The 23,030-nt window shown below is 36.3% G+C and overlaps 2 protein-coding genes across 3 annotated transcripts; one reads left to right on the forward strand and one right to left on the reverse strand.

The window, feature by feature from the left end:
* Nucleotides 1–1,750: 1,750 nt before the first annotated feature.
* On the reverse strand, nucleotides 1,751–7,588 carry LOC107790865 (uncharacterized). 2 transcript variants are annotated; one of them, XR_012708504.1, is made up of 8 exons: nucleotides 6,981–7,588; nucleotides 6,413–6,726; nucleotides 5,166–5,843; nucleotides 4,599–4,727; nucleotides 4,127–4,330; nucleotides 3,215–3,415; nucleotides 2,107–2,486; nucleotides 1,751–2,022 (listed from the first exon to the last, which is right to left on the reverse strand). XR_012708504.1 is itself a non-coding variant. In XM_016612829.2 (7 exons), the coding sequence occupies exons 1-7, from the start codon at nucleotides 7,243–7,245 to the stop codon at nucleotides 2,367–2,369; spliced, it is 1,911 nt and encodes a 636-aa protein (XP_016468315.1). In that variant the 5' UTR covers nucleotides 7,246–7,583; the 3' UTR covers nucleotides 2,022–2,366. The 2 variants fall into 2 exon arrangements, 1 of the variants encoding a protein (XP_016468315.1); XM_016612829.2 differs by having other exon boundaries at nucleotides 2,022–2,486; nucleotides 6,981–7,583.
* An 11,961-nt stretch (nucleotides 7,589–19,549) lies between these two features.
* LOC142179794 (uncharacterized) lies at nucleotides 19,550–21,292 on the forward strand. The gene is made up of 4 exons (XM_075250670.1): nucleotides 19,550–19,702; nucleotides 19,748–19,883; nucleotides 20,280–20,596; nucleotides 20,717–21,292. Exons 1-4 carry the CDS (start codon nucleotides 19,550–19,552, stop codon nucleotides 21,290–21,292), a joined length of 1,182 nt encoding a protein of 393 aa, XP_075106771.1.
* The last annotated feature ends 1,738 nt before the right edge of the window (nucleotides 21,293–23,030 follow it).

The following is a 23,030-nucleotide window of genomic DNA, read 5'->3' on the forward strand; positions in this document are numbered from 1 at the left end:
ATGTTAGACCATAATGAGTTGGGGCTCAAACCCAACTCTTATAATCACGGTGCACCGGGACTCACACCCGACGCCTTACCCTCATGGTGCAATGAGACTTTAGCCTACCTTCTTATCCTTATATAACGTTTATCACAAATTGTCTGATTCACTTCAGGGAATGTAACATAATTTTACATAGCCACAAATTCAAACTTTAGTAAGTTCAACATATTAAGCACTATGATAAAAATAAGTGAATTAAAAATAATAAGAAATATTATCAACGATAATTTTGGTCTAGTAAATACTCTTGTACTAACATACTATATGTAAACTTATCAAAACATATTATTAAGATATAGTACTATATACCATAAAACAAGAAAGCTTAAACATTTTTACTAGCATATTCTGTACTTACACAAAATATGTCCCAATAGACCAGCTAGATATAAACCTTGATGATATTACCTTATCTATGTATTAGTTAATGCACACTGCATATAGTAGTAGATTAAATAAATAATTTTTAAATTATTGGTTCATACATATGAAAAACAGTAATGACTATTGTAATCAACACATAGCATTTCGTGCAAATAAAAAGCCATGAAAACCAAATGACACATGGATATGACTAGTAATTTTGAACATAACTAAAAAGAATTAAAAATATCCAGCAAGCTAAGTCATCTCACTATTCTTGCAAAAGAGAAACCGTTCATATCTGGATTGGAAAGAAATTGACTTACTCTTTTAGGAAGTAGATAATACCTTATAGAAATATACAGCAGCACTTGTACGCATCTAGCCAAGTTATGAAAATTTCTCCCTCACATTACCTTTTCAAAAGTCAGAATGGCGCATGATGGTCAAGCACATATTTTATAGGAAAACGTTCAGTTAAGGAAAACTTTACATAAGGTTCCTGCTTTCTGATTAACTAAGGAACCAAAGTTCCTCAAATGACTTTGCAAAAGTTGTAGTAGCTCCCCAATTTCATGTACTTCTTTTGGTCTTTGGTTTAGTACGTAACTCTTGGTTGCATCATTATATACTTCTGATTCTTATAATAAGATCTATATAACCAGAATATGAGATGAAAGAGATCAGACCGAACTTACAACAAATATTAGAAACTCGTCAACAAAATAAAATAAGTAAAACATGGAGTAGTAATTAGTTTGCATTTAAGTATTTTCCTTTATAAAGTAAAGCACTTAAGAATATGAATGGATTTGTAAGAAGAAAATACTTAGCATTGGAAACCTTCATAACAAATAAAGAACCAATGAGAAAAACGAATAAGAAAATGAATTAATTAAAAAGGATTAGAAAACATATCTTAGCATTAGCATTATATGCCTTATCACAGTGTACTGGTCTTCTCAACCTTATTGTTACTTCAATTATGTTTGATACCATTCTTTGAAATTGCTAAATGTGAAAGAAAAGCTTATCTCTTTAAGAGGAACATTAGGTACGGCATGATCATGCCTTTTATGATGTAGGACAACTTTGTAGATGTAAGTAACTCAATTGATTAGGGCATCGTGCTGATAACTGTTATGAAATAAAAGTGATTTAGTAAAACATGAACAAGAAACAGAGATAGAGAGAAGGAAGAGATTTTCTTCTTCAATTGTGTGTATTTTTCTATTACAAGGCCTTTATATAGGCATGAAAAGTGAAGGAAAATATGTCATTGAATGTCATTAAGCATTTAAGATAGAGATCATGAAGGAAGATAACGGAGGAAGAGTAGGCATCCACCATAATTTAATTTTCTTATAACAACGCTCAATTAAGTTTTCATCTATATATCCCTATGGTCAACAGTGGAATACTCCAATAATTAGTCAGATTCTCTTGAACAGTAGACCCTATATTCCGTACGCTGAGAGACTACAATACATTCCTTGTGAATGGAATTAAGAGAAATTATCCAACCAGAAAAACTTGACAAATACTCAAGGTTTCATCTTAAGAGACCAAGTACATGTACTACTTCTTGACACGTCTAATGATGGAACGCATGATCTGAAAACACCAAATGATCTTCCAGTTAATCATAGTTTCTCAGGAAAAAGAACACAAATGAGAAAGAGATGGAAAGAAATCCACCTTGGGGAAACTACTCTGCACGTTTCTGCTGAAAAGATGTACATAGAAAAGTTATCTCCACTCCTTATGTGGCGGATAACAGCAACTGGTAAAACAAGCTTAAGAATCTGTGAAACTAAAACTAAAAGCTCTAAAGCAGAGCTCCAAACTATCAGCAAGACTACCTAAAGATGAGCTACCTTTCAAGTAACTCTAAAAAGAAAAATACAAAATGATATAAATAAATATACAGGACGCCGCTTGACTTAACAGAGAGCACCCTATTGGTGTTGCAGTTGATCAACTAAAATTCTATTGATGAACGGTGACATAGCAGCTAACAATGCCTTCGGACACTCCTCATGCGGAAGATGACCACACCCCGATATTGCAACCAGTCTCTGTAAGTTAAATAGATTTTACAAGTTAATAGCCTGAGCATCTTAAAAAATTATGCTTTTATCTGAAGCAAGTTCACAAAATGTCGTTTCAATTTCATCCCCAGGAGGTATTAGTATCTTATTCGCTATACACATTCATTATGTGCATACAAGTCTACACCCAACGACACAGGATTTTCAACAAAATAAAGGTGTCATTCAAGACATCATGCAACAATTAGCAGCCAGAAAAGAAAATTAATACTACGCAGTGATCTATATGTGCTTTCGTGCTGGGAGCTGAATTCTCTATTCTTGGGACATGATGGACTTTTTCAGTTTAACTTTTCTCTTTCTAAATCAATGTTCAGGAATTGTAGTGGCTAAAAGGTAGCGGTAGTCCCATTTCTTCATTAGTTTCTTGTTGAATCAGTTCCATTCAATTTAGTCACAAACACAGGAACTTCTAAAAATTTCTCTGTACGAGGTATATTACAGATCGGTTCCCATGGGAGTAAAATCATACATGAGGCAAGAATAATCATACTAGGCGGTGTTTGGTTTTGATATGTTCCGGACTGTGTAAAGAAAACAACTAAGTTATTAACTAAGGGCATAATCACTTGCACTGATCTAGATCAAGTAATTCAGCTTCTATTGTGAAAACCAATCCATATGACACAGAGTTAGATAATGACATACAATAGACTACAGCTGCAGAGATAGATATAGAGAACGCGATAACTCACAGAATTCACAAGTTTTGAAGCCATAGCTTGAACAGACTTTAAAGGTACAAGTGCATCTTCAGCTCCCCCAATCACCAAAACTGGCAAGCTTTCAACTGCTTTCAGCAGTGCTGCGGCTTTTTCTGGGGAGAGGACTGTCTCATATGACTGCTTCCCTATCTCATGGAGTGCTTCATCCCAACCTTCCACACATAACGGTGCCTGATTATATACACAAGCAGAAAGGCTTAAGATTGGAATCTGATATATATAAAGAATGTAAATATGTCGAAAGAAGGGACCTGAAAATTTCGCAAAAGAAGAAAACAGGGAAACTGATAAAGCCCATAATATCTAATCCAATTGTAGGCGTCTTGTAACTTATGAAGAAAACTATAGGCATCTTACATGCCCAGAAGTGGCAAGAACTGTTTAGGGGGCAGTCTTCTAAAACTTTTCCACAATGGTTTCAGTTCATTCATAGCACAAGTTGAACCCTCATAAACACTAGCTTTTCTGTGATATGAACCTATTAAGTTTTTCTTTCACATAAATATACATGTACTGGAACCTCTCCAAACAGGTACTTCTACAGTTCATCAATCTTTTCTTTGATAATTTTTCATCCCCGGGTACATATTAAATGATCCAGTTCATTATATGTATTCATGCTAAAAGGAGCTTCTACAAGGTGTGATTATCTTCATTTTGCGTCTTTTTTTTTTCTTCCTAACTTCCACTCAAAAATTAATTATCATAAGTAGCACACTCAAAAGTCTACATTGAGGAGGACTATGGTATCATCCGTCCCAGAATACAGAAAAGCAGAACAAAATTTGCTTGAATTTGTAGACAGCAAAATTAGATGTTTATTGACAATTAAACAAAGAAAGTCTTTAGCACAATCAACATTTCAATCATAAGCAAGCATACCTTGTATAAGCTCAAAACGTCAGTTGTCAACTTGGTTGAATCATACCATGCTCGTCTATTAACAACTTGAGTAATTTCCGCTCGCAAAAGAGGACGCACCAAGTGCTTTTTTCCGAGCGAAGTGCGTAATAATATTCTTGCTAAGGCAGGAACCAGTTCTCTTGACAGGCTAACACCCAATAATACAATTCCCTTGATCTTAACCTAATATAGAAGGCAAAAGTAGTTAAACAGTCAAAGCATGAACAACTATGCAATAAATTGGAGTGCATAGGTTTAAAACTGAGGGTACACAAGATTCCACATCATCCTTTTCAACGAGGACACTAAATGTATGTTTGTAAGAAAAGAAGTGGGCTACTGACATCTTTTCTCAAATTTGAATTGCAATTTTACCAGGTTTACAATTCATCCAAAGACGATAAGACTTATGCTAACTATACTTGTTAAAGCACACACCGTTATCACTCACATTAATAAAATTTGTGGATGACTGCATTCTTTGTGCAGCCTTTAGTGCAAGCAATCCACCATCGTCATGGCCAACAAGTACCACTGAAGTGAAACCCATCTCTGAGCAAAAAGACAGAAGCAGGTCAACCTGAAAAGTGAAAAATTAACTGTCAAAGAGAAAAGCGAAGAAATTTAAAAGGAAAACAACATCCCCGGTTGTCATCATTACTAGTATCTGTTTGAATGAAGGACAAATATAGCCCAACAATCAGACTCTCCAAGACTAATTGAAAAGGATCATTTCAGATGCCATCTCTTTTCAAAGTCAAAGAAACTCTCTACATGTATACAATACATCATATGCATACACATATATACATAATATCCTAGAAATCAGAGCCTTGAATACTCTGTTAGTCTGTATAACATTTGTGCTAAAGTTTACAGACTCACTTTTCTGGTACTGCACTTAAATTGATAACTCGCTGTTTATTTTCAATTCATTACTGTCACCTCTCTTGTTTGGTTTCGTGCTGAATTTAACTAAATGGTCATTGAAACATACGATTGAAAAGTGAGATATTACCTGAGCATCAAGCGTATAAGGATTAGGCAATTGATTCTCCTCCCAGTCTGGTCGGAAAGGCCTAGATGTCAATCCCCATCCTGGCCTGTCAAAAGCAGTGACTGCACAACCTACCTGCTGAGCTAGTACTCCCATCACATTTCTCCAAGAGAAGACCCCGCCGCCAAAACCATGCACCAGAACAATTCCAAACTGATCATTACCTTCCAGATCTGGTATAGACAGAGGAGACCCCGACCCATGAACTGCATCTCCATCACCGACTTCATCTAGGTTGAGATTAGACATTTCTTCAGACAGGATGGAGGGGGTTTGAAAACCATTTAATAAAGGTGTGGATAGACAGTTCGCAAGAAATTGACTACTGTAGTTCCTCCGGATACAATAATCCGAATTTGATAAAAGATTTAATGGCCTGTCAACACGGGGTGTGGAGGACAAGGAACGACAAGGTGATACAGGCAACCTAAGTTTGTAATGAAGAGTAACCCCTAAGCAAGAGAAGAATAAGCTGTCAACATCAGCAAGCAGTTTGGCAGGAATTTCTCCTTCCTCACGAGCTGAGATAGCAAGTTTCCTCCTCATTTCACTATCACATTTTGATGCTTTCCCAGCGGAAGGAGTTGGAGACCGTGGAACCTTATGGTATGCAGAGAAGACAACTTTACAAGGAAGCACCTGTTATTTCAGATAAAAGAGCTGTTACAAACTTATAGGTTCCACTAAATTGCATCTTCTGAAGAGCAATGAGAAATCAAGAAAAACCAACAGCACCGATTACCTTCACAATTTAACATTATCATTGATAAATCACAAGAATTGCACTTAGACAGATAAACTTCAGTCAGAAGTCAATCTATAAAATAAAAAAAAAAGCTTGTTTATGTCAAAATATGCAATGAACCATTGGCACCGTGTTATCAATGAATTCAGGGGTGGAGCTAGGTAGGAATAAGGGGTTTCAATTGAATCCCCTCCATCAAAAAGTTATATTGCGTAAATAGAGAAAAGCGAGTTTTTTTTATTTGTTATATATGAACTGTTGAATCCCTCAATATAAGAAAAAATTCTAGTCTAGTGGCAAAGATGGCTTCAAAAATTTATTTTGGTGACAGTTTCAAATCCGAAGTGCGACATTTTAATGTCTTTTGTAATCCCCTCGTATAAATATCTGGCTCCGCCAGTGAATGAATTAAATGTATCCAAGATATTAAGGAAACCAGAAGGGGAAAAACATAACAACTTACAGCTTCGGGGTCAACTCGGTGAAACAAGAGCTTCCTCCTAGCTCGACAGCTTGTTCTATAGGCAACAACAGTATGTCCAATAGCAAACACTACAGATGATAAAAACAACACATGCATCCCCCATGACTTTTTCAAATGAAGCTTTTGCTTTGAGATAGCAGATGAAGCTTCAGCTTCAGCCTCGAGGTATGAATTGACAGAGAAAACACAAGCCTTTACGGAAAGAAGAACAATGGATATAAATGAACAGAATGTAACAGTCCCGAGATATGGTCCATGTGAGAGACCAGGTCCATCACACAGAGAATAAACACCTATCATCACAGAACAATAACAAGTTAGAACGAATTCCAATTTGAATCTCAACATCAAGACATTTGGAACTAATACTTAAAGACAGTAAAGAAAAATATTCCATCAATTGCTTATTATCAGTTTTAGCGCTTCTATTCAATTGCTGCTTATTTTATATAATCAGTTTCTTTCAGCAATTAAGTATCAACTACTTGCGCTCAGCTAACTCGGGCGGGCTCAAAAATTGAAAGGGAAGTAGTAACTAAGCACGTACATGTGATGATAAGAGATCTCAGAATGGAAACGAGAGGAATATCGGTCAAGGAAGTTTTGAAGGCATATCGTTGCAAATGCTCCTTGAAACTGTAACACCTTACGCACGTGAAGCTTGAAATCAATATGCTCGGTACCAGTACATCCCCTAGTATCACCATCACCGGCGCCGATAGCATCAACAGCGACGCTAACATCGCCGCCATGAAATATATAGTCCTCAAACATCTCCTTACTTTCTCCAGCACCTTCCCCATTGAGGCCATCCGTAATTCCAATTACCAATGCTAATTACAAAACAAGTTCAGGTCCGATTTGGTGAATAATAGATTGTAGAGGAAATGAAAGTGTAGAGAATAAAACCGGAGGAGACGGCGTCTCAAGGGCCATCTCACGGCGGCGAATAAAGCCGTTTTCCGGCTAGGTTTTCAGTTAATGGAAGGTTAAGGAAAATGCAGTTTACTTTGCTTTCTATAAGAGCAGAATAATTTAAAAAGAGGCCGAGGCGGACTGGAGTTGTCGCCGGAGTTTTTGTGCTCTCTCACTTTCTTTCTTTTTTTCCTTTTGTCGAGTTTTATTTCTTTCTTATTTCCCCTTTACCCCCTTTTATTTAAGGGAAATGAAATAACGACATGCTTTATTTGTATCGGTTACTTGTATTTTTCTTTTCTTTTACACCATTAACAGGGAAATTAGACAATGGCAACCAAATGTCAAGGAATGTTAGAATTATTTGGGCAAAGATCAGGCTAGAATCTATATATATTCGGTAACCACAAAAGTATATAAAATTCGTATATGTTTTTACTGTATAACATACATAAGTTTATATATAAAAAAACATACAAAAAATTATACATTTTTTACTTTTATTCTGAGAGCGTATGTATAATATTATTTTTCTATTTTTTTTTAATGGCGATTCAATCATTTCGATGTGCACCTTTCTATCTATTTTTTATCTATAAACTACATATATAAAATTAGTTTTATTTGTGGCATCTCCATTATTGAAGGATTATACATTTACTTATATGGACTTCTTTGTTATTATTATACGCTTTTAATAATGGGGGAGCTTGTGGATAACGAAAGTAAGGAAGATGGAAGATAAAAAAAAGTTTATCTTAATTTAAAAAATCTTTTCATTGACAATGCTAGGTTGGAAAAACAAAAATTAAAGAAAAAGTTGGCAGTGCTGGAATTCGTTAAAAGTGGGCCATTTACCTACCTGGCAGCTTTTTTCTATACACTGGCGTTGCCATTATCTCTCGTACTCGTATCTTTTGTGCATCCCAAAGATTGTGATTTGTGCGTGCATATTTTTTCCTTCACATCCTCCCCTTTTTTACTTTCTTCTTTCTTCGACCAGAATTTTTGAATTTTCTAGCAATTTAGTACTATGCATTTAATATCATGAATCGTGAAAAACATAAAAGAGGAACGTATCTTCGAGTGAAAATTGCTTGCATACTGTATAGTCGTATACCTACAACCGAGTAGAATTTTAACTTTAACATGATTCTGTCTAAATAAAAACAATAAAATAAAATACTAGAATGAGAAATAAATAAAGATCGTACTATGTTACTATTTTTAGGGACAAAAAGAGAGCAAGAAAAGGATCGCCAATGTAACCCACTCCAAACACATATTGAGTGTAACGTTTTAGTATTTTTAATCCTTTTGGTAATCAATTACATGATCATAACATCCTACACGTTCCCACTGTATATCTGAAACTAAAAAGGAAAACGGTAAGGTGGCTTATACCATCCATAATCCAGAAAGGGAATTAAAACCTCTAAGATTTCAATATTGTTCTGTTTAGTTACAAATTTTTAGTAAGGGTTGAAAATGAAAGAAAAAAGAAAGAGAAGAAAAGTAAAAAATCGTATCAGCTACAATAGAGAAACGACAAAAGGGACACAGAAGCAATCCGTTCCTTACAACGAAATTCTAGCTGTTAAAGACCAAGCATCTTGTTAGGTGATGCATTTAATTATAATTAAAACATTAAGTCAAACTTCTTTTAGTATGTTAAAGTGTTTTTGTCTTTTATGAGTTTGAATTACGATATATTAGATGCTTCAATAACTTTGGAAGAGACACCAGTTGTTTGAGAACGATTAATACAAGAATGTTTGTTAGTGGGCAGAAACTATATCCTATGGTTTTCTAAAAGCGAAAATAGAGGATAAAATAGACTGCCTAGTTACGACTTACGTGGGGCTTGGCATTTGCCATTCTCGCCTGGATAACATAACCAACGGTCTTTAGACTTTAGTTGGAAGAGGATAGAGGGAGTAGTAATAGAAAAATAGTTTATCTACAATTATGTATGTAGACCAATTACGATTATATTTTGAAAGTAATAAATTGAGATATTGTAATGATCTGATCGGTCGTTTTGAGTCCTAACGCATCGTTCGATAATTTGAGGCCATGAATAGTTTCACTTCAGGTATTATGACTTGTACGTATGGTCGAAATTGAATTTCGAAAAGTCCAGAGTTGATTTAGAAAAAAAATTCTCATTTCGGAAGCTCTAAGTTGGAAGAATTTACTAAGGTGTGATTTTGAGTAAACAACCTCGGAATCGGGATTTGAAGGTTCCAACAGATTCGTATGATGATTTTAGACTTGGGCGTATGTCCGGATCGGGTTTTGGATGACCCGGGAGCATTTCGGGCGCCTATTGTGGAAAGTTGGCATTTTGGAAGGATTTCATAAATTTGGGTTGAAATGAATTTCAATGTTATCGATGTCCGTTTGGGATTTCGAGTCTGGAAATAGCTCTGTATGGTGATTCTGGACTTAGGGCCACGTTCAGAAGTGGATTTGGAAGTCTGTAGGTCGTTTCGGGGTCATTTGGCGAAAATGAAAATTTGAAGTTTTTGGAAAGTTTGACCGAGGGTGAACTTTTTGATATTGGGTTTGGATTCCAGTTCCGGAAGTTGGAGTAGGTCCGTAATATCATTTAAGACTTGCACGCAAACTTTGGCGTCATTCCGAATTGATTTGATAGGAATCGGACGCGCTGGAATATTTTCAGAAGTTTTTGAGTTCATGAGTTAATCCATGCGTTTTAGCGTTCGATTCGTGGTTTTTGATGTTATTTCAATGTTTCGGTCGCTCGAGATAGTTCGTATGATGTTGTTAGACTTGTGTGTGTGTTTGGTGTGGAGTCCCGAGGGCTCGGGTGAGTTTCGGACGTTCGGGAGGATGAGAAAAACTTTAGTTTTTCTGGTGCTTCTTGGCAAATGTTGCAGGTCTCGCAAATACGAGAAAGGTTCGCATTTGAGAAGAAGCCTGATCTGGGCATAACTCGCATTTGAGAGAAATCAGTTGCATTTGCGACCTTGACAGGGTTGGCATTTGCGAGTCCTTGGTTGCATTTGCGACCTTGGCAGTGGGAGCCCAGTTCGCATTTTGCGACCTTCGCATTTGCGAATCAGGTGTCGCAAATGCAACATCTCAGACCTGTGCATAACTTTATTAAATGTGGGACTTAGGCCATTTAGCTCATTTCTTTCATCTCTTGGGCGATTTTTGGAAGTCTTGAAAAGGGGGTTTTACCTAGCACTTTGAGGTAAGTAATTTCTACACAACATGAGTTAAATACATAGATTAAGGGTAGATTAACATGTAAAAATTGGTGAAATCAAGGGTTTAGATGAAAAAACCTAGGGTTTTGATAAAAATAGGATTAACCCACGAAAATAATTATGGAATTAGATAAGAATCATATATTTGAGTTCATGAGATTATGAGTAATAATTTTCTTCAAAAATTTTCGGAATCCGGGCACGTGGACCCGGGGGTGAATTTTAGGAATTCTTCAATTTGGGTTGGAAAAATCACTTTAATAGTTGGGATGTGAACTCTTGAGCATGTATTGACTATTTTATATAATATTTGACTAGCTTCGGGTCGTTTGGCACCGAGTTGAGGATTTAAAGCACAATTTTGGACCGGAAAGTAAGCTTTGAGACGAGGTAAGTCTCATATCTAACTCTGTGAGGGCGAAACTACTCCTAGGTAATATATTTAAATATGTGAAACTTGTTGTGGGGACTACGTACGCACGAGGTGACGAGAGTCTATACGTAGTTAGAATCATGTTATTGTCCGGGTAGACTTAGGTTCACACCATGCTATACTTGCACTAAAGTGATTATCTTTGCTCGTTTAATTCTTTTATCTCGCATTATGACTTGAGACTAGACATGTGTAGAGTGATAGACTCGTTATTGTAGAGACTTCACGAGTTTCATGATTAGTCACGAAATAATTGTACTCCTCTTATGAAATTGTGTCCGCGATATATATATGTATGTTTCATTGAAAGGTTTTTCGTTAAATAAATTATAACTCACATGTTTATTCGTGAGTGGGATCAAGGACCCGTTAAAGCTTCTTACTCTAATGGGATCGGGTCGTTCGCCTCGGCGGGATTTATGTACCACACTCTCATGGGAGCGGGCCGTTCGCCTCGACAAGTTAATAGATGCATTTATGGTTCGTGTTGTTCGACCCTCAGCAGTGCATAGATTATGATGGGATCGGGTCGTACGCCTCGGTATTTCTATAAAATATCCTCATAAAATCGTGCGTAACATTTGGCAAGAAGCCAGTGTATCCGTGAGTTCTTCCTGTTTTGAAGTATAACGACCCATTTTGGTGAGGTCCAATATATATTTATATATATGCTCCGGTTGAGAAGCAAATTTGCTAATTTAGAGCTTGAGCCTACTGTAAAGAGGAGAATTTTACCACGTATTTATACTTATTTATTTTATTTATTTATTTTACCTCATATTTGTTCACCTCTTTATTGTACCTGATATTATTGGACCACTAGTGAGTGTCGATGCCAACCCCTCATCACTAGTCCTCCGGGGTTAGGTTAGATACTTACTGGGTACATGTTGATTTACGTACTCATACTACACTTGCTGCACATTTTTGTGCAGGTACTTTTATGTCTGGTGGTCCTTTGGGGCGCGCATGATGCGGGGACTTACTGTGAGCTGCATTTTATGTTACGATCCGCAGCCAACAGAGTCTCCTTCAGAGTTATTTGTATTTATCATGTCTAATTTGTATTCCAGACAGATGTTGTATTTTATTTTACTTCCTAGTTGATGCTCATACACTTGTGACACCGGGGTTTGGGACGGGTTATTCATTAATGTAGTTGCGAAAATATTTTCATTCACTTTCGTACATCTCATTTCGTACTATGTAATTGAAGAAAAATTTGATTTCAAATACTAATATAAGCAATTAAGATATTCCTTTATTGTTGGCTTGGCTAATAGTGGTGTTAGGCGCCCTCACGACCTTTAATGGATTTTGGGTCGTGACAGATATAATATTTATTAATAATAGAGTAATAACTAAGCAATAAAAAGTATTTACTCAAGAGACATGTCATATTATTATTGTTGAACACGAGAATGTGATTCGGGATTATTAAACAAATAGCCGGTCAGATTCACTGTTTACTTTTTCTAGTCGGTATACATAGATTATACATAGTTATACACATATTATACATAAATTTTATACATATTATACATCCGCCGATTATTTTTAATTTAAGTAATTAGGAGGACGGTTATTTGGGTTAATTTTTCGTTATCATCTATCACCAAGTGACATGGTGAAACGATACAAGTTTCCCATTTTTAATCAGAAATACAACGGTGGAACTTTGGCTATATGAAATTCCAGTTGTTATGTTAAAAAGCAGAAAATAATCAAAATTATCCTCGAACTATCGAAAATAGCTCAAATATACCCTCCATTTATTTTTGATATCAAATTTATCCTCGTCCGTCTGAAAATTGGACCATGATTGCCTTAAAAACTAACGGCTGTCACATCAACTTTTGGACATATTTAAATATTATGAAAAAAGGGTCAAAATTGGCCTCAGACTATCGAAAATAGCTCAATTATATCCTCCGTTTGTGTTTGGTACCTTGATGTTTAAAATTAGACCATTACTGCCCTAAAAACTAACGACTGTCACATGAGCTCATGTGAACAACAAAAGTCTATCTCCAACAGACGGTCCTCCATCTTGACAAAAGCCCCCACGAATAACATTTCCTTCTCCATTTTCATTCGTTGACACATCTAAGTGTTGCTCCTTCAAAATAATTAAAGTCACACCAATCTTATTATGAGAAATTTAGTTGGGCTATTTTTAAGATTCACAAATCTGTAAAAATTTCAATATACTATACAAGAAATAAAATACCAACTTTTATCACTTAAAATCAGAAATCTTATCACAAAAATGGTGGAGAATAGCAAAAGCTGCATATTGGAGTACTCCCATGGCTAGCTATCAAAGCTCATAGCTCAAAAAGGTCATAAATTAGTTGCAGAGATATATCCTTTGAAAAACAACTCTCATAAAAAACTCGAAAACCATTAGAATGAAACCATCTTCTAAAATGCTATACCCTTCCACTTCCAGCCTTCATCAACAGAAAAGAAAAGAAGACCGACAGCAAATAAGACCTAGACCCAAAACCTCATAAAAAGATACATTTTTTAGACACCACCTCATCCTTCCCCTCCTCACTGGTCTAGCTAGCAGGCCACCTAAAGTGCGTCACTGCGCCTTCACGGGAAATGCAGCAAACCTTCGCAGAAAATGGGTTCTTGCGGGTGGAGAAGGTTTTTTTTTGGTCATATTGTACTGGCATGTCAATATGATTATAATATTTAAATAGATCCAAAAGCTGATGTGGCAGCTGTTAGATTTTAGGGCAAGGACATATTTGGTACCAAACATAAATGAAGGATATAATTGAGCTATTTTTGATAGTTTGAGGGCAATTTTGACCCTCTTTTCGTAATATTTAAGTATGTCCAAAAGCTGATATGACAGTCGTTAGTTTTTAGGGTAATAATTGTCCAATTTTTAGACGGCGAGGATAAATTTGGTACCAAAAATAAACTGAGGGTATATTTGAGTTATTTTCGATAGTTGGGGGATAATTTTGATCATTTTTCGTGTTAAAAACCCTTATATGTGTACATATACATTTACGTGGTAAGCACCCTCCACTTCTAACCAAAAGGTTGTGAGTTCGAGTCACCCCAAGAGCAAGGTGGGGAGTTCTTGGAGGGAAGGATGCCGAGGGTCTATTGCAAACAGCCTCTCTACCCTAGGGTAGGGGTAAGGTCTGCGTACACACTACCCTCCCCAAACCCCACTAATGAGATTATAATGGGTTGTTGTTGTTGTTGTAGTGCTGCCGAATTCAAATATGGGCAAATGAGTTAAAACTCAAAGGTTACGGCGCTGTAGAACGTGACCGTTGAATTCGCAGTTTTAGCAGAAGATGGTGGTCGGGACCAGAAATGTATAAACATTTTGATCCCTTCTCTATCATGTCCCACCTCTCTGTGCCACGTTTTAATCTGTACAATCTGTCCCGTAATAGGACCAAATGTTTCTGCATTTTTCTTACCATTTCAACCCGCAACGGCCATATAACCTAACTTGAACTTTGACTTCTTCTCTCTTTTAACCAATTCTCTTCTCGTTTTCGTTTCCTTTTTGTTTTTGTTTTCTACAACCTTTTAAAAGAATGATTATAAAAAGACGTACTAGTTTGTTCAAACAACGTCTATTTCCTCGTGGAAGATTAAATAATGACTTTAGCATTAAAAAACAGAAGACGGAGTTACACATTAATGTCTGATCAAATTTTAAAGTAATTTAAAATAAAATTTCATAGATTTCCTCAACTCTAGTAACTTGAATCTTCTGTCCCAAAAGATTTCCTTTGTCTTTAAATTCCAATTTTTCCTTTCTCCAACAATTCAAACAAATATAAATTATTACATTAGTTTATTATTTTAGACTTGACTTGGCATCTTTTTCAACTAACTACCTAATATTTGTTGGGGTTAGAGCATTTACAGTGAGATTTAAATAATAACCACCAATGGAATGGTTGTGGCGGGTGAGATGGATATGATTCATACATAATCAAAGGTTTCAGTTTGAGTATATAAATAAGGCAAAATACATAATTTATCCGTCGATCGTGCACCGAAATCTCTGTTACACACCTCACGTTCACGAAAAATCTTTTATACACTCAACCTTTTAAAAGTATGTCTAAAACACACAACTTTTGTGCTTGACCAATTTTTTAAAAGTCACACCCTAATAGGGTCGTGACACGCAGAGGCGAAACTAGAATTTGATGTGTTTGAGTTCTAAATTTTAAAATAAAACACTACTTTCAGAGCGAATCGAACCCCCATCTTTCCCAAATGAACCCACATCCCTTACCATTGAACCAAGACCTCTTTTGTTATTGGGTTCGACAGTATATATTTATATAGATTTAGTAAATATTTCAATACAAATACAGGGTTCTGGAAAAAGTCAATGGGTTCGCCCGAACCCGCACCCACTACTGTAGCTCTGCCCCTGGTGACACGTGTCAATGACTTTAAAAAGAAAAAAAATATTAGAAATTACAATTAAAACTCATCTTGTTCATCTTCCCATTTTCTATCTTAAGCAAAATTGTTACTTCTACCATAGTTGTTTGTGAGAAAGTTTTCAACAATACCAAAATTCAACCACACTATCTAAATAACTAGTGAAAAATAATCGAGCAACAAATTGAATTCAACAACCCAATAATCAACAAGACTCAATTGAATTTTCAAGATTTTTTCGATCCTCAACAATGGTAGATTCTAGATTTTTTCACCAAACCTTCAATATTACTGTTAAAGCTTTTAAATCTATCACAAATAAATGGTTATCACAAAATTTGGACAATAAACCAAAAAAACTACTCAATTTTAGATCTAAAATTTTATGTTCTTTCAAAAATTCTATTTGGGGAAGAAGATGAGGGGGGATGGTCTGAGGAAGAAGACCAGAGGGAGGGGGAGGGGTTCCTGTGGGGAGAGAAGACAAAAAGTGGGATTTTTACGTACTTCACGCGCTTTTTTTGTGTGTAAACACGCAAGTGCTATCTGATCAAAAGTAGTGTGTCTTAGACACACTTTTGAAAGGTTGAGTGTGTAAAAGGTTTCACGTGAAAGAGAGTTGTGTAACAGAGATTTCGCTGCAAGGTTGATGGAACTTTTTCCCTTTAATTAGCCTTACATAGCAGGAATGTATTGGTAAAAATAAATATTACACGTGGAATTAAATATGTGGCTGATATGGCAAGACATGTGGATCACAAAAAAAAAACGACAGCTGGAGAGATGCATTAAAAGAGACACGAATCATAACAGATACGAGCAAATCACCCACGAGATGAAAGGATATGGTCGCTCGAGTCTAAGTAGTTAAATGAAGAGGCACCGACAAAATGAATCAAGACAGTAAAGAGGGAAGATTCATGAATCATCAATTAATGAGCGTGAATGATCACAAATGTGATGGAATTTTCATGAACAATTACGATTACCAATTATAACGTCTCATTAATATCATTAATGCTCATAATGACTCGGTCATAAAAGGGAAAAGACGTTGTACTTATAGACTCCTATATAAGGGAAGGAGATGTCATTTGTACAAACACGTTTTGATTATTATTGGAATATAATTACTTTCTTGTGCTTTCAATTGATTATTTTGTCATCTCTTATTCTAATTTCCTTTCTTATTTCTGAGAGAATATTGAATTTCTTGATTATCAGTAACCCGAGTACTTCTAAAAATAGGCTTTGATTGAGAATCAAATTCTTTGGTTAAACAAGGAATCTGAATTACTTGGGTCCCGAAGCGGGCATCCAACATTGGATGGAAAAAAAAGAAGAAAGATTGAACCACTTGCAACTTGTAACTGGAAGTGATCATACTGTAGACAGATGGTGATAGAGCTAGGACCAAATGCCAACTGCAAGGGCGGAGCCAGCATTGTGGTTACAGGTTCGGCGAACCCAGTAGCTTTGGTTCAACATATGTATTTGTCCTGAAAAATTTATCACTTAGTTATAAATTAATAACTTAGAACCAAGTAATTTAAAGTGCTTAAAATACTGAAACCATAAACTTGAAATTCTAGCTCCGCCTCCTGCCAGCTGATAAATCTATTGGTATAGTTGAGATGGCCCAACCTTTTAACTAAGAATCCGAGATAAATGGGTCATCTTTAAGTCTTTGTATTGCTTCGCAAAAGAGAGACCACCAACTCCACAGTGACTCTTTTAGTTTTTCCATTTTGAAAGATTAGTTAAGGTATTTTATTTATATACAATTACTTAGATTCCATTTTGGTATAGTTTGTGTGCCCTATCAACTTTTCTTTTTGATGAGGAACTCAAGATCATCTCTTGAGCCATCGACAGAGAGAGTCTCGAAGCAGCAATAGATGTGGCACTCACACCTCGAATGGGAAATCCTAGTAAAGAGAGGAGTTAGTAAAATTTTTTTAGTATGGAAGTAAGGTAGAAAGTAGAAGAGAAAGATACCATGAGTCTTCACTTTCCAACCAAACCTATTAGAAAGGTACTTCCAGGACCTTTCTTCCATAGGAGCAACAGTTAACAATATTTCTACCCAACCATGGAAGTTTGAAATCTCCTCAACAACTTCCATGGTTGCTAAAAAAAAAAAAGGGTGGGGGGGAACAGTCATGAGATTGGAGGTTCTTCACAAAAAAAGAAGAGAAGGAAAAAATCTGAAAAGAAACTTACGTGCAAAGTTTCACTTTTCTAGAAAAGACATGTTCTCTTCACCCACTAACCCGCTTGTGGGAGCAGCAACGAATCGGACATACCAACCACGATCCTTGTCATCTTCAGGGCTCACTAAAACCCTCTTACTCCTGGCAACGAGAGTAAAAACCCCATAACAAAATAACTTGGGAAAATAAAGATGAATCAAATGATAGAAGGTAAAGGTTAAAGAGGCCAAGTTTGACAAGTATCTCAAGCATGCCACAACTCTCCATACAATAGGGCCAATATGTCCTAAACAAACGTTGAAAAAACGATAAAATTCTATGATGACTGGGTCGATAGGTGGTTTGAAGCCTAATGTAAATGGATATGTATAAACAAAAGAATAACCACATTTGTATGAAGTGATCCTTTGATTTACATTAGGGACTAAAATTGGGAAATCGAATTTTCAATGACATTCTCTTTGCACAAGAGAAATCAAGCCCATAGTAATCTGGGAAGGGTAAATATCAGCACGATCATGAGAAGTCATAGAAGTAACTTGATTTCTAATCAATTCTCTATCAGTAAAGAAGGGAAGTTCAGCGGGAATAATTTTATCAACAATGGGTTCACGAAGCGGTTCACTAGAATCCCTATTTCTAGCAGAAGATCTATGAGAAGAAGAATTCCTAGTTCTAGAAGACGAAGGGGTAGTAATACTGGGTTGAGAAGAAGAACCACGGATATATACAAACCCTAAACTATGTAACCTACCACCTCTTCTACTTCTGATAGAAGCAGATGAAGGGGGAATTCATCTACTATAACTACTTTACGAGGATCAGGATTTGGAGAAGACATAGTTGTACAATAAGGTAATATGTACTGATAAACAAGAACTATTATGAACAAAGAACATTTTAGAAAGTTTTTTCGAAAAAACAAAGGCAAAAGAGGTATTTATACGAAGAAGCAACCATCATGTAAAGGGGGTCGTGATGGAAACGTCATAGTGAAACAGTCACTCCGTGACTGACGCAGCCGCAAAAAAGTCCTAAAACCCGTTGAAGAGTTACAGAGCCAATCAATGAATTCCATATGTCACATGCATTAAATGGAAGTGACATACGATGCATTGGTTCTGAAGAAGACACAATGATACATGAGAAACGACGACAAAAAATTCCCGCCATAAATGTGATCCACTTCCCAAATATTCAATTGCTGGAGAGATGTATTGGTAAAAATAAATATTACACGTGGAATTAAATGTGTGGCTGATATGGCAAGACATGAGGATCACTAAAAAAAGACAGCTGGAGAGATGCATTAAAAGAGACACGAGTCATAACAGATTTGAGCAAATCACCTACGAGATGAAAGGATATGGTCGCTCGAGTCTAAGTAGTTAAATGAAGAGGCACTGGCGGAATGAATCAAGACAGTAAAGAGGGAAGATTCATGAATCATCAATTAATGAGCGTGAATGATCACAAATGTGACGGAATCTTCATGAACAATTACGATTACCAATTATAACGTCTCATTAATATCATTAATGCTCATAATGACTCGGTCATAAAAGGGAAAAGACGTTGTACTTATAGACTCCTATATAAGGGAAGGAGATGTCACTTGTACAGATACGTTTTGATTATTATTGGAATATAATTACTTTCTTGTGCTTTCAATTAATTATTTTGTCATCTCTTATTCTAATTTCCTTTGTTATTTTTTGAGAGAATATTGAATTTCTCGATTATCAGTAGCCCGAGTACCTATAAAAATAGGCTTTGACTGAGAAACAAATTCTTTGATTAAATAAATTGGTTCCGTTACCGGAAATCTGATAATCTTCTCTTACTTTCCAAATCACTCTCTCTCAACTGAATCATGTCGAATGTCAATGACAACAACCAACAGGTGGAAGGAACTCCAATTCTGTCACCTCAAGGAACCCCACGCAATTCAAGAGAAGCATCACCAGAAAGATCCACTACTCATAACAATGAACAACATGGAAATGAACAAACTGTCAAGCAGGATGTTGTGAAGCAGTTAATTGCTGAGTACGTGAATGATGCTCTCTAGGCTTTTGTGAGGGGACTACCAGTTGTACCACTCATACCTCCACCAAACAATACTGCAACTGTGGAAATTCCACAGTCAGGGTTGGTTAATTCTAGAAGTGGGGGAACTCCCAACGAGTCACGTGATGAGAGACCAGGTATGCCTAATAATTCTGATTGACAAACTTTAATACTAACCTTGCAGAAACATGTGAAAGAACAAAATGCCTGTATTGAGAAAATACCCAGCGTACCACCTGTGACCAAAAGAGTTGATTTTGACAAATATTCACAACAACCATGGAAACCAAGCGCAACTCCATTACCAATTCCCAAAAAATTCAAAATGCATGACATCCCGAAATATGATGGAACGACCGATCCATGTGACCACGTTACTGCATTCACCACGGGAGTATAAGGCAATGATTTAACTAAGCAGGAGATTGAATCTGTGCTGGTCAAAAAGTTTGGGGAAACACTTACTAAATGAGCGTTAACATGGTACTCTCTTTTACTTGAAAATTCTACTGACTCTTTTGTTGAGCTTGCAGATCTATTTATAAAAGCACACTCGGGTGCACAAAAAGTTAAAAAGAGAATGGAGGATATATTCAAAGTAAAGCAAAGAGATACAGAATTATTTCGAGAATTCGTAGACATATTCCAACGTGAAAGAATGTTGCTACCAAGAGTACCTGACAATTGGGCAGCCATGGCATTTGCAAAAAATTTAAACGAAAAAAGTTCAGAATCTATGAAGAGGCTTAAAGAGAGACTACGAGAATTCCCTGCCACGACATGGAATGATATCTATAATAGGTATAGTACCAAATTATGGATCGAAGAAGATATCGTAGCTCAGTCAAGGGTTGAAGAAAAAACAGGTTCGAGGCGGTCATAATCTGAGAAGAAGTTCGGTAAGAATAGGTACGAGCCTTATATGGGACCTTCGGGGTGAGAAGCTCGTTCTAAATTCGAAAACGTGCAGGCTGATCACAAGTTCGCAAATAGAGATTCAGGTTCGTCATCGTCGAGATTCAGAAAAGATCGAGGTGAACGTAACAGAGATGCTAATACAAACGCAAGGATTGGGGACTACAATTTTAACGTGAGTACCTCCGAGTTGATCGTTGTTTTAAGAAGCATGGGGGATAAGGTACGATGGCATAAAGAGATGAGATCAAATCCAAACAGAAGAAACCCAGATTTTTGGTGCGAGTTCCATAATGACCACGGCCATAGAACATCAGACTGCAGATTATTACAAGGTGAGGTGGAACATTTATTGAAGCAGGGCTATCTGACGGAATTGTTCAGTGAGAAAGGCAAACAAGCTTACATGAAAAATAGGCAAGGGCCCCCAAAATCGCAGTCTCCAAAGAGAGCAGTAAATGTTATAAACAGTGGAGAAGAAGTCAATGGAGTAACCTATACAGCTACGAGAAAAACAACAAAGTTCACAATAACTCACGGGAAGCGAACTCGCCAAACTCTGGAAGACGGCAACATAACCTTTGATGATGCAGATGCTGATGGATTAATGATTCCTCATAACGATGCATGAATAATATCTTTACTTATACATGATACTAATGTAAAACGAGTTTTGATTGACCCAGGTAGCTCCGTAAATATCATTATGTTACGAGTGGTGAACGAAATGCTGATGGGAGATCGTGTAGTTCCAAAAGCACGTTCCTTATCTGGGTTTGATAACTCAACCATTGTTACCAAGGGCGAGATGGAACAAAGCACATACGCAGAAGGGGTCATCAAAGAAACAAAATTCCAAGTGATAGACACGGATATGGCCTATAATGTGATTCTTGGGAGACCGTGGATTCATGATATGGATGTTGTGCCATCCACATTACATTAGGTTATCAAATTCCTTTCAAAATGGGGAATTTAACAAATTCGAGGAGATCAACAAACTTCAAGGAGCATCAATTCGGTGATACAGCCATGTCAAAAAGATATGAATGCAAGTAAAAAAGATACGACTGCAAGTCAAAAAGATGTGGGTGCAAGTGAGAAAGATGCAGTAAATCAAATTTCAACAGAAATTGTATTTAAAAAAACAAACGTGGACTCCATACCAGATGTAATTCAAGAGCTAGAGGAGAACGAAAACATTAAAACAACGATTGAGGAGCTTGAAGCTGTTCCACTATTCGAACAATGGCCAGATCGAAGAATTCATATCGGAGCAAGAATAAATCGATATAGGAGAGGTAAGTTAATTGAATATTTAAAAGCTAACGCGGATTGTTTCGCATGGTCCCATTCAGATATGACAGGTATACCTCCGGAGGTGATGACTCATAAATTAAATGAAGATCCATCATTCATACCTATCAAACAAAAGAAAAGGAAGCAAGGATCATTCAAAAATCAAGTGATCGATGAAGAGGTACAAAAACTCTTAAAGATCGATTCAATATGCGAGGTAAAATATCCTAATTGGTTAGCTTAGGGGTGTGCATTCGGTATTTCGGTTCAATATTTAAGAATTTCGGTTCGGTATTTCGATATTCGGTTTATCAATTGTGTATACCAAATACCGTACCAAAATATTTCGGTACGGTTCGGTATTTCTTATTTTGGTTCGGTACAGTTTCGGTTTAATATTCGCTAAATATTTTGGTTTAAACCCGTATGTTGTGGCTTTGAAAAGCCTAGGTTTAGACCAAAAAATATTTTCCAACTAGTCTTTCAACACTAAGCAGTAAGCAATAGTGCACAATTCAAGGCAACACTAACGAGTGAAGGTGTGCAAATACAATAATGCACAATTCAAATTTCAAATCAAATGCAATAACGATTAACAATGTAGCAGAATTAAATAAAATCAGAGACTCTAACAGTGCAACAGTAGCAGCAGAATTAACTTAGTCTTAATAGTGCAGCAGTAGCAGCAGACTCTAACAGTAGCAGCAGAATTAAACACAGTGCAACAAAAACAGAGAGGGCATCCCCCAATTCTTTGGATGAACATTATAGACTTGACCACAATGCTTGCACTATACTTTGTGAACTTCTCCGTTATCTTCTTTCACCTCAAAGTGTTCCCAAATATGAGAGCGTACTTTAGGAGCACGGGGCATGATTGCACTTGAACCTAAAAAAAAAATATAAATCATAAGTTAGAATATTATTTTTTGATGATAATAAAACAAAACTACAAAAGTATATCACCAAACAAATAGAGTATTAAACTTACCACTCATGTTGCAAGTTGCAACTATACATCAAAGTTCAAACAATGCTAGCAGTGCTTCCATTATTTTCCATATCTAAAG

The sequence above is a fragment of the Nicotiana tabacum genome, chromosome 4 (genome assembly GCF_000715075.1).
Source record: "Nicotiana tabacum cultivar K326 chromosome 4, ASM71507v2, whole genome shotgun sequence".
Taxonomy (NCBI): Eukaryota; Viridiplantae; Streptophyta; class Magnoliopsida; order Solanales; family Solanaceae; genus Nicotiana; species Nicotiana tabacum.

Coding starts and splice junctions, on each gene's coding strand:
- LOC142179794 (XM_075250670.1), top strand. CDS start 19,550: ATGTCGAATGTCAATGACAACAACCAACAGGTGGAAGGAACTCCAATT. Junction 19,703..19,747: donor AACAAACTGTCAAGCAGGAT/GTTGTGAAGCAG, acceptor GATGCTCTCTAG/GCTTTTGTGAGGGGACTACC. Junction 19,884..20,279: donor GTCACGTGATGAGAGACCAG/GTATGCCTAATA, acceptor TTGAGCTTGCAG/ATCTATTTATAAAAGCACAC.
- LOC107790865 (XM_016612829.2), bottom strand. CDS start 7,245: ATGGCCTCAATGGGGAAGGTGCTGGAGAAAGTAAGGAGATGTTTGAGG. Junction 6,727..6,980: donor GAGATCTCTTATCATCACAT/GTACGTGCTTAG, acceptor CTGTGATGATAG/GTGTTTATTCTCTGTGTGAT. Junction 4,728..5,165: donor CTTATACGCTTGATGCTCAG/GTAATATCTCAC, acceptor TTCACTTTTCAG/GTTGACCTGCTTCTGTCTTT.